Below are 12231 nucleotides of genomic sequence, written 5' to 3'. Positions count from 1 at the left end.
AGAAAGTGCTTAATTTTGTTTTCCTCCATGTAGAAGATCCCTTTCCCAGACAGCATTTGCACTTGGTTCACATTTGGACAATCCCAAGAATGTTAATGTTTAGTTCATTACAGTATCTGGCAGCCAAACTTCCCAGCGGTTTCCACACCTACTGTTTCATTTCTCATCAACAGGATGCTAGATGCTTCGTTTAATTACTGTTTATTTCTTTGCCAAGCCAAGACAACTTGGAAGAGTGAACTGGATTTTACACTGTGGGTAAAATTATTAAATACACTAGTGGTAAAATTATTAATTAAATAGCAACAAAAGAATGGTTATTACTAAGGAAGTTGCAAAAATGACCAAGAATGGAGTATGATTTAAGCTTTCATTGCATGCATTTGGGGGGGGGGGAACGACTAGTAAACTGAGTAACTTTGCTGTGAAGACAATCCAAATAGTAAATTCAGCTATCAGTTTTAGAGCCTTTTTCCCCTCAGAGCATAGCTGCACTTCTTAAAGAAGTGCTTAAAGTGGTTAAATATTATTATCCTTAGCTCCTGAACCAATAAAAGCTTGTTAAAACCTAAATTCAGTTAGCTAGTTACTTTATTTCTTCCTGCTTGGTTGAATAGCATTGTTGAACTGCAGAATCAGGAACCTGGTATGTTTTTAATATATTGGTATCAGAGGCAAGACCTGCACAAGTTACAGATTCTTGCCATGTGCTATTTGTGTACCTATTCAGGTAACAGAAACAGACACTGATGTTAGACAAATAAACATGCACCTGATGAAGGCTAGCCTGTGCAGGGCCTGCATGTTTGCTAGCAACCCTCTGACTCATTAATGGAGTGTGCTGACAGATTCCAATGGGATCGCTGCTCATCTCTTGTTATAGCTAATGCCTGAGTTTAGGTGGCAGGATATCCCCCAGGTTTTATTTTTAAGTTTACAAACATTATCCCACACACATATTTGACAAACAGTTGTATTACGAATGCCTGTGGGATCTCAGTGTGACACCGTCTCTGTCAGACCAGGCACAGCCAGCTCAACAGCAGGAGCTCAAGCAGAGCTAGGAAATGGCTGACTGACTGTTCAGGGCTCAACGTGGGATTTTGGGGGAGATTTTATTCTACAGATCACATGGCCAGAGAAGGTAGCTAGGCAAACCTGTAGTCAGGTTAACTATGGATGGACAGTATCTTGCCTCTGTACAAGGCACCAGTGCTTACTGAAGGAGCCTTAAAATTTCCCAGTCCAAGGAGTATAGGCAGTATCTTTTGGTTTTTCCAAGTTTAGGCTCTAGGCCTTGAGAAATTACCTACCACAGAAGGAAGATAGCTGTCAAAAGTATGGGCCCCAAATAAAGAAGCACTTGTATTTAATTAGGATGCCAGGCAGTTCTTTCAAGACAGAAGTATTTTTTAATATCAGAAATCCAGTTGTGATGGACACAGAAATCACAACTGTTTGCTAGACAATGAGTAATCACAGAAAACATTTGAAATTAACATAAATATGATTTATGAAGTAGTGGTTTGAACTTTTCAGGTGAGCCATACGCTGTCTGAAGGTGACACAGAGTTGAAACTGGGTGTGCCCTCTTACTTAAAATAAAACATTCCTTTCCAGCCAGTGCAACCTGTACTGCTCGTCAAGCCCAACAGTGTACGCAAATGGCCATATCCTCCAGATATTTAAACGTGTGTGTAATTTAACTTATGCACATAACTTCTTTGGCTGTAATAGCAATTGTAGTAAACAGCATGATTCACAGCAGTATTTCTAGAAGTGATCCTAAGTCCTGCTAAATTATTATGTTTATTTCCTTACCTTCTTCCACTACTATAATTAAAGTTTCTCTTTGCATGTTTCTGCTAGTTCAGTTTTGAAATTTTAGCTATATACTGTAAGTCTTTCAATAGTAGAAGTTTTATCTGAGTTTGAAAAAAAAAAAAAAAAGGAGGAAGATCTGGTCTCTCAGAACCTAGTTACTTGTGTAGACAAGTATTTTACAGTTCTAAGTGCCTGGCCCCAGAAATTAATATAAAGTTTTAGAACTAATTATTGCATTAAATTCCAAATATGTATTTCCTATACAATATTGCATCTTGCCACACCACTCACTAAGCAAAATGAAAATTAGTATTTCATCAGAGATGTTGTCTCTTGACTAACGAAGTTTCAGATGATTCTTGGTTTCACATGAAGGCCTACTTTCAGTTTTAGGTTTTATTAATTTGTATATAATGAGTGGATATGGCATGACAGGGGTATGAATCACAGCAACATTGTTTCTGTCCTGCCAGACCAGTGGAAAGAGAACAAATAGGCAAATAAATATTCCTGTGTCAATGCTAATGTTGATGGTTGCCTGGCTACTAATGACTAAAAAGAACCACAGGTAAACCCCAGTGGAAGCACAGGTGTAGCAGGTTGGTAAACTGATACATTAACCACAGTTGGGGGAAGCCCTGCAAAAGAAACTCCAAAAAGCTGAGAGAGAGAGTTAATTAGGGAAGTGCTGATTCACAAGCTGGTTACCATACCTATCATCATTTTCAGCCTGGTGCTTCATTTATGGAACTGCTTGGTTTCTGTTTTTAGCCTTTTACCCTGACAGGAAGGACTAATATATACTGTCTTTCTTTCTGAATCATCAGCTTGGTCTATATGATAAGTATCTAGCCTCACAGACAGAACCAATGCTTTAAGAAAGGGAAGAGAAGATGAGCATCTTCATTAAACTGATCAGAATCTAAAGATTCATTAAGCTAGCTGTCCTACTGCTCTGCCTCTATGTAGCACAATGGACTGCTATACAAAACCACCAAATTGAAAATGGGATGTTTAGTGCTGTACCAGCAGCTGCGTGAAGAACTACAGGAGGGGTAACCTTGGAAAATGAACTATGGCTTTTTCTTATCATTTATTGCAACTTCCTGACTGATTAGGGAATTTGAAAAGTTACAGTCTGCATAAGGTGTTACAAATCAGTAAACCAAATGGGAAAGATACAGTAGAAAGAACTTGCCAGGTTTCTTGCTCTGCTCCTACCCACCCAAACAAACAAACAAAAAAAACCAACAGGGCAGGCATAGCTCTACTAATAGATTACCATGCAAGTATTGGATCCTGTGACTGGATGAGTATTACTTTATAGATATCCTGAGTTCTGTATATTGACCCATTTTGGGGATATATTTACTTTGCAAAAGCTTACTGGTTAAGTGGGGTGGTGTGCTGTAATAAGAAAAAAAACAGAGGAGAACAGCTTGAAAAAGAAAGCTGTTTCTTCCACAAGAGTTCAAAAGTAACTAAAAATACAGGAAGAGGTCCAAGAGGCCAAGCAATCACAGAATCATGGCAGGATTAAAGAATAAATTCCCCAGAGGTGGGAGAAGCATCTCGCATAAGCAAAGCGGCACAGGAGGATAGATTGCTGAAAAAATCTTCCTGTTTAAATGCCTTGCTCTACTTTTAAAACAAATTGTTCTTTGCTCTTATCATTAGTTTTGTCATTATTTTCTGCTGACCGCAGCCTCTTTCATAGGGAAGAAAGACTGGGAGCAGGATTCAGATGGATGTGCCGGCTATGCATGGCTGATTCACAGGTTGCTGCCAGTAATAATGAAAGAATGTGAAACTCCTGTAAAGAGGTCGAGGCATGAGCCTGACGGTCCAAGAGTACTCACACCACCCAGAAGTACAGGTACAGTTTGCCTTGGCAACGTACCATAGAATATAGTGAACTAAGCTATCCACATGTGACAGTTGAGATAAACAAAACAGTAGCAGAACCAGTTCCCTGGTGTGTTATCTTCCCAGAAAGAAAAAAGTTGTAGACAGAAGTTCCATCTTCTTTTTGATGAAAAGTGAGGTGCTTTTTCCACTTTGCCATATCCTGTTCAGGACACGAGCAAGGATTTTGTTGTTGTTCATTTTGGTTTTAAAACTAAAATCATTCTCACAAGTTTGGTTGCAGCTAATCAAATGGTTAAAGAAGATTGTTTTGGAGGGGAGATATAAGGGGAAGGGAATAGGGTCAACATTGACAGAGTTGCATACACCCGGTGTGTCCACACAGGTAATTTCCTTAAAACTAGATATTTTTAAAAAAAAAAAAAAAAAAGGAATGAAAAAGGCATTTGAGCTAGCTCAAAGCATCTTATAGGTTTAAGGAAAATTTAATTTTGCCTATATAATTATGACAGGCCTTTGCCTTGGGGAAAAAGGAGATAACACACAGAGATGGGGTAAGGGAAACAGGAAAAGCTCCCTACAGAGCAGCTCTGACATCACTGGAAGGGAATGGAGAGAGGGAGTCTGAGGAATGGTGCAAGTGGACTGCAGTAGCTGCCACTCATCACATCCACAACTCACCAGGCAGTGTCACAGCAAGCCTAACTTTCTAGAGTGGCAGAAGTCAAAGCAGGAAACAGGGCTGTGCATCTGTTTCCCCATTTCTGGTCATGGCCCTTTACATAGAGCCAGTCATAGTTTTACAGGGCCTCCTCCCTACAGGAAAAAAAAATCACTAAACAAGAATTAAGTAAATAAGTTGGTTTACATATTGCATCTTGGGGATACTGATGGTTGTTTTCTGGTATGCTGTATTTAAGACTTCAAAAAGCATAATACACAAAAGGGCACTATACAAACTTTGAGCATGCTTCCCACAGTAATCCATTCATCAAAAGAAAATATCAAAAGTCTAAAACAAATGGACATTGTATGAACTGCTCAATTTTTCTCAGTTATAAAATTTCATTGTGCACAATATTCTTGAAAAGTATGGAAGGCAACCTCATTGTGTAAATAGTGCTTGGAAGCCCTTTTTGTGATACAAAGCAAGTGTTTTCACCTTGCTCCACAGCTTACAGAGTAAAAAAGTCAATTAAGTAAATGTCTTTTGATCTAAAACCACGAGGATTAGCCTTGGAAATTGATGTGAATCTGCACCAACAAAACTGGTAAGCCAACCCTCAAATCCTTTCAGGAGAACAAAAAGTAGTGTGATTTAAAAGGAGAGGGAAAAGCAATACAAAGGAATTTGGGGCAGGGGCAGTGGGGTGGAGACCCACGGACACACACGAACAGCTCAGTCACTAGTTTCAGTTACATGATACCACCTAGCACACCATTCAGATGAACACGTAGGACCCAAAGATGCTATGTGCAAAGCATCTCCTTGGGTTCACAGCTTGTATCTGTTCAAGATTCCAGAAGTGGTTTGGGTTTTTGGTTTGTTTGGGCTTTTTTTCCTCCTCCCTTCTCATAGAACTACTGAGTCAGAATGAAAGCTCTGATCTTTGAGACCATTCAACTAATGTATAACAAGGAATACTGGTTTCCTGCTTACATCTAACTTATAGGGACAGAAGGCTTTGAGGATCTAGACTGATCTGAAGTTTACAACTTTAATAAAGACACTTATGAGCTGGATGAACCTATCAAAGGTCTGAGTGAACAGAGGGAAGAATGTTCCACTGCAACACTGGCTCACCCAGATTTAATATCAGATTCATATCTATTTTCTACTGCTTTAAGATATAAGTAATGCAAAAGTGGGAAAGATGCTCATGATTAGGTATAAAATTGATCTTACAGTATTTTCATATACAAGAAAAACTTCATTCCTGTTCGGCGTATGGGGTTTACACTGATCTATTACTGTTTCAGTGAACTTAACCCTAACACACAACAATTTAATTGAAAATAAATTCAGTCCTTTAGCAAGTCTGAGTGCAGAAGATATACTCCTCTCATGACTTACGCAGCACAACTTGGCTATTAAACTTCAGTTAGTCCCCATCAATGAAAACAAATAGGTGGAAGAGTTGGTTTATCTAATTTAACGACCCTGACAAGTTCATGAAAAGTCAACTTTTTTACTAACGTGCCTCAAGGCAGCCTACAAGCATCCCATACTATAGAACACATAGCTGTGAAAATGCTAAATAATTACAACTTTGCCACACTTCGTGATTTCCTGCTACGGACTACTAAGAAAGAAGTTATTACTCACCAAATATGATAGTAGGATTACTCAGTGAAGAAACCAGACAAGATTTGGTCGAAGTTTTGTTTCAGTCTGTCTAGTTATTTATACAGCACTACTGCTTCCTTGCAGCATGGTTGGCACAGGTAAAACTTTGCTCTTTTCAGCTGCAAACAATTCCTCTGCTAAAGGGCAATATTGTTGCTTAAGCTCCTGGAGGCTTATGAATTTTGACTACTGGGGGCAAAAAACCAAACAGCTAGGGCAACAGAGCAAGAGTATGTGCCTCCCTACCACGCAATCCCGGCGGTAGCTGAAGTGCATTGTACGGATATTTTTTGTGCAGAGGTGAGCAGCAACAACCTGATGTGTAACGCGCTTTTTTTTTTCCTCCATAGAATAAACAGTTTGTGATCTCGGATCCAGAATCTACATCGTGTACCTACACCCCTATTTGTAGCCCATCACCAAAAGTTACAGGCGCGGGGAACTTAAAAACATCGAGGAAAGCCTGAATCAAAGCTCCCCGAGAACGGCACTTACTGCCCTTCACCTCCAGTGAAGTTCACAGAAGCCCACAGGGCTGCATTACAGGCGGCACTTAACTGTAATTACTGTTGTGCAGAAAAGAACTCGGGTGCAGGTTGTGGCAAAAGCCGCCCACTCAGTCTGAAAAGTAATTAGGGCAGATGTTCATTAAAAACTTCCTAACAAGTCTGTTAACTTCACTGCCTTACTCCAGTACGTTTTCTTACAGGTACACAAGGCAATTTACTGGAGAGCTAGCGAGGGGACGCGGCGAGGAGCGAACAGGAAAGCGCGCGGGGTGGAGAGGGGAAAGAAGGGAGATTTCACTTATTTCGCAGAGGTATGAGTGCTCCTGTCCTGCAAGGCGAAGCCTGGCCCAGGGACAGCGGAGGGTCGTGCCGGTGGCGGTCCGGCCTCGGTCGCCCGGGACCCCGCGGAGAGCCCCACCCGCGCAACGCGAACCGCGCAACCGGGGCCCGGCCCGGCAGAGGCGCTCGGCCGGAGCCCAGGTCCCCACCTCGCCCCCCTTCCCTCCCCAGGAGCAGCTCCCCGCGCCGCGGGCTGCCGCGGGACGGAGCTCTCGACGGTCCGCCTGGAGAAAGCGGCCGGAGGATCGCCAAAGCCCAGGTATGGGGGGGAAGCCCCCAAAGCCCAGGTGCGGGGGGGACCCCCCAAAGCCCCACCCCTCCCACCTTCCGAAAGTAGCCGTCCTCCGCCGGCTCCGCCGCCTGGCAGCCGCGGGGCGGCAGGGCGTCCGTCATCTCCGGGCGAGCCAGCCGTCCCTCCGCCGCCGCTGCTGCTACTGCTGTGGGGAGCCGCGACCCCGCGGGAAATGTCGGCGCTGCCCCACGGCGCCGCCCGGCTCCGCCTCCGGTCGCGGCGGGGAGGAGCTGCCCCGCCCCGCCCCGCCCCGCCGCCCCTCCACCGCCCCGGACGGTCCTCGCAGCCACGCTCAGGCCGCTGCCCGTGGGACCCCGCGGCCCGGCAGCCCCCGGCATGGCGGGGCAGCTCAGCCCGCTCCTGCGGTTGCGGTCTGCTGCAGCGTGGCGGGGCCTGGCCGGCCGCCCCGCGGGGACCGCTCGCCTCTTGCCGCCTCCCGCCGCCGCCGAGCCTGGCGACAGCCCGCGGCACCGTGGGGCCGCCGCCAGCTTTCCCCGGGCACGCTGCCCGCCTCCAGGGGGAAGGTTTCCCGCGGGTGGCCGTCGCTCAGCGCGGGCTCATTCCTCCGGAGGGTGCCCCCCAGACCCGGGGGGGGGGGGGTGGGGTGTGCCCCTCGCAGCGGGGAGCGTTTACCGGAGCCAGTTCCCGGTGCCCGCGCAGCCATGCTGCGCCTCGGCAATGGGCTTCGGGAGCGCGTGGGGCGGCCGGCACGGCTCGCAGGGCTGGGCTGGCCCGCGGGGAGGGAGCCCGGGGAGCCGGAGGGGCTCCGGCCCTGGCCCCCGGTGAGGGCAGCAGCATCTCGGTGAAAGGCAGGGCTGGCCCCGGCTCCGGGAAACTGCGGTGGGATCGACCTCAACGTTGCAAAAATCTGCACTGTTCGCACCGATAAACCTCCTTCTTCGAAATATTCCATGTGTAACCGTTTTTGCAAATGTTGCTGGATGCTCGTGTAAGGGAATTGCCAATATTGGTTCCTGTTACTAGCTAGGGTCTAACCTACGGACTTGTGTGGGCATTTAGCATTCTAAGATGCAATACAGCAAAATACTTAATATTACCAAACTTGTCTTCCCCATCTCCCTTGTTTTCTCTTTTTTCATCTTTCTTAGAAGTATGGCAGTGTTGTGTTAGGGAAAAATCTGCAGCAACAACGTTTCTTTATCAAAGGAAAAATATCTTTGGAATTACATCCTTTACTGAAACTTTCTTTGAAAACACCGGTGTCTCCAGAGAGTTATGCAAAGCAGTCCAGATAAACTGTGTCTACTGCCTGTTTTTAAGGAAGAAGACTGGAGTCAGCAACTCAGAAATTGAGATCTTGAAGTCAGCTGAATTTTGCTCTTTCTCATTTTGTTTACTCTCGCCCCAGTACTTTTTTTCAATAATTCTAAAGATACTGGATGAATGTATTCAATTATAAGTTAAATAGAAATGGGTAACAGTGGGAAAGTAGTTTTAACTTTCTCCAATTTCTATTTAGAAGGTGTAAAAAATGTTTTAAATTATTTTTTATGGTGTTAGTGTACTTGCCTGTCAAAAAGGATTCTAAAATTTAAATCTTGCAAAATCTGTGTGAAACTCCAATGCAATACATATACATTAGTTTAAGTTAATATAAATGAGAGATAAATTAGTAATTTGCCAGCATAGGCCATGCTGATACAATCTGGCAATTACAGCAGTATTAATGTGACCATCTCGGGAGTGTGCACTGCTTCACTGGATTTATTGAAAATCACTGAAAGGCTACAGCTATTACTCCAGATAAAGTCCTGAGAGTTTGTGGCCAGGCCAAAGAGTCAGACGGGTAACAACAGGACGAGTGACTATTATCATGGTTATGTGTAAAACACACACAAATTTGCAGAAGTTTCTGCACAGTGCGATACCAAAGATAACTTCTAACATACCTTGCTGACAAAATGCAGCCTTTCTTCGTTGCTGGTGGATTCTTTGAATAAAACAAAGTCAGCAGTGCTACACACTTCTACAGCAAATTCAGGGGAGTTCAAGATAGCTCTTACAGGCTTCCTCCCCCATCTTTAGTGTCCTGGGTATATCACCCAACACTCTCACAACTGCCAGATTAGACTGTGCCTTCCCCTCTCTTCATCATGACTGCATTAGGACTGATACCATATTTCTTAAGTAAGTCACTGTAAGTTTTATCTGCATATGGTGAATATGCTTTTTTGCAAAAGGCACATGCTGATTTTATGGTCTCAATAGCTAGGGCTGAGCCGTGTAATGACTGGGTAGGAGTGTTCTCTGACCCTGGAATGTAAATTGCAGTTTAGAGCATTCCAAAACCTGGTTTACCCTCAAAATACCATGTCCCTGCTCTTCTCAACAGTTGGTTAAACATCTTGTCTCCAGTAGCTTTTTGGCTCCTATTAGAATCCTAAATAGAGGTGGGTTCATACCACAGACTTTCTCAGTTTCACACGATTATATTAATCAGAGGGTTTGGTTTACTGCGTTGTAATACTAAGTAATAATAGGCTAGGAATCTGGAACATATTCACTCAGAAAAAGGGGTGTATAGATTCAGATGTTTGGTTGATATTTAATATTAGAAGAGAGTAAATTCAGTGATCTATTGCACTGGACATGGCACTACCTCTAAGAAAGCATCAAATGCTTAAGAATTTGCATCCAAAGAAGACCAGTATGTTGTGCCTAAAGTACTGAAACTGAAGCAATTAATCTTATCTCTGCATCAAATCTCTTTGTTTTACAGAACTTGGTGCTATCTGGCTTTGTGCATCTTCAGAGATAAACCAGGCAGGTGATCCAAACAATGACCATGCTGAAAACAGGCACAGAATAGCAGAGCTTGATTTGTCCCAGATTGTGTCCCACAATAGTAAAGGTAAGAGGGACCAGAATTTGGACAGCCTTACCACAGACACATGATCGTATGTGACATATATGTACATGTGCACATTATGTGCCATGTATCTGTCATGCTGGTATCACTCCACTTGCTCAGTCAGTCTCCCTCCCCCATCTTGAAAAATATGTGAATATATGAAATTCCATCTTTAGTCCTCTCTTTGGCCACTAGGAAGTGGTCTCAGTTTGGGAAATTAATTTCCTGTTGGGATGTCTGTTACATACTAAAGATAGGAATTTGCTTTGACTTAGTAAGGACAGGTGCTGCTCTCTGGAAAGAGAATGTTTCTTTTTTGTGATTTTACAGACGTTGCAGCTACAGAATGCTAACAGGTGCCTCAAAGACAGCTTTTGTCTCAGACAGACACAGGGGCTTATCAGCAAAAGCACATAAGAATGATACTGTGTGAAGGGAGAAGTATGCATGAACTCCTGCTGTTTCTCAAGGTAGATTCTTGAATTCTGAACCTGACACACAGTTACTTATTTCTCCTCCTATTGTTGGTGGCTTTGAATATTAATCTTCTATTCTGAGCAGAGAGACAATAAGATTTTGTCAGTAAACTGGACAGCCTGTAGCTTTGCAGTTGATGAATTCAACTGCAGTGAGTTAGTCGAGTTAGTATCATCCTTTATTTCTGAAGATTGCAGTTCTTAATGAGCAAATGTCTGGCTACCGTAGGGAAGTTTTAGGTGAGGAGAGAGGAAAAGGGATTTTAGGTGGATTTTTTTTCCCCACTCTCACCTCTTTTGAAATACCTGTTTAGGAGAAAAAAAAGAGAGATTGAGAATGGCAAAAGCAGGGCATGGGGGCACAGTAGCAATAGTGATGTGAATCTCTTTGAGACTGTTGTAAGTTTACAAGATGTAGGATATTTTCACGTTAGAAAAGTTTGAGAGTAAAGACTGGGAAGGTGTTCTCATAAACAAAAGAAGCTCTTTTGCATTTTATGACAAATGGATTGAAAAGTGACCAGACAGGAACTGCAAGTAAGAAGTGCCAGTAGAAGGTTTCCTTACCAAGAAATCTACTGAGTGATAACGAAATAGTATAAAAATAGTAAATAAACTCAGTATAAGGGCTTTGGATGGCCATGATATGTTTGGCCATAGGTGCAGCATTTCACTGCTGCTTCTTCAGGTTAACAGTGTGGGGCACGTGTTAACTGCAGCTTTATCTTAATTGGAAAAAAATACCATTTACTATTGACTAGCTAATAATGCTTTGCCTATTCTACTGTGAGATCATCTTGGAAACAAGATGTAGCAGTTTCAGTGCGAATTAAGAATGTAAGGCCAAACATGGGCAAAATCATCACCACTTTTCCCAGATAAGCCTTTGCCTTTAGCTGAGATCCATAGATAAAAATCTGTGTACTTCAGGACAATATTCATTATCTCTTTTGTTGTTGTTGTTGTTGTTCATTATTTTAAAAAATTAAAGTTAGCACTTTGTAAAAGCTAAAACAATGCCTCAGGGTCTGTACTTCATGTGTCTGTTTTGTCAACTGGTACAGTAGCCATGTGTTGACAGGAAGAGTATTTGGGGGAATATTCCCATTGAACGCAAGATAAGGCAGAGGTGAAGTCAAGCTGTTTGTCTCTTTTTGCTGTGTTTTGAAAAAAAAAAAAAAAAGGTAGTGTATTTAATATTGTTTTTTCCTACTTACTGTACTTACATATTCCTTTTTTCTTTAACATGCTTTTAACACCCCTGTAAATGAATCAGATTTTTGCTTCCTTCTTTTATATATCAATTATGCTGCTTTTAGTCTGAAGTTCCAGTGACTCACATAACTTAAAACTAACCAACAAGAAGTTATCTATTTGAGGAACTGGTCTTAAATAATATAACAAAAGATGTAGGAAGACACTTTTATGGTCAACCTTCTTGATGCACTAATTCAAACAGATGTTGAAAATGTACTGGAAAACTAAACCTGAAGTCCATCTATGGCTTAAGGGCACGATTTCAGCCTTATATGTACTGGCAAGTATGTGAGCTTTCTTTTTTTTTTTTTTTTTCCACCAGCCAAATAACAGCACAAATTTAATTTAAATGTAAGCTATCTAGACCTAGTAATATTTTAGTTTCATTGCAATTATCAAAAGACACTGGAATTACTGTCTTCTTTAACAGATACAAATAGCAATTGTCA

General features: G+C 42.7%; 1 protein-coding gene across 2 annotated transcripts in view; it reads right to left on the bottom strand.

Annotated features, from left to right (window-relative positions):
* The window catches only part of RHPN2 (rhophilin Rho GTPase binding protein 2), a 30228-nt gene extending 22925 nt beyond the window's left edge, over positions 1-7303 (bottom strand). Inside the window, exon 1 of one of the 2 annotated variants that reach the window (XM_074839840.1) lies at positions 7210-7303. In XM_074839840.1, coding sequence (XP_074695941.1) covers positions 7210-7278 — 69 coding nt within the window. In that variant the 5' untranslated portion in view covers positions 7279-7303. Of the gene's footprint in view, positions 1-6595; positions 6601-7209 lie in introns of those variants that run through there. The other variant, XM_074839841.1, reaches the window with a different exon arrangement.
* Between the last annotated feature and the right edge of the window lie 4928 nt (positions 7304-12231).

Source organism: Strix aluco, chromosome 14, assembly GCF_031877795.1.
Source record: "Strix aluco isolate bStrAlu1 chromosome 14, bStrAlu1.hap1, whole genome shotgun sequence".
NCBI classification, from domain to species: Eukaryota; Metazoa; Chordata; class Aves; order Strigiformes; family Strigidae; genus Strix; species Strix aluco.
Note: the sequence above shows the minus strand (reverse complement) of the source record. Positions and strands in the feature narration are given on the sequence as shown.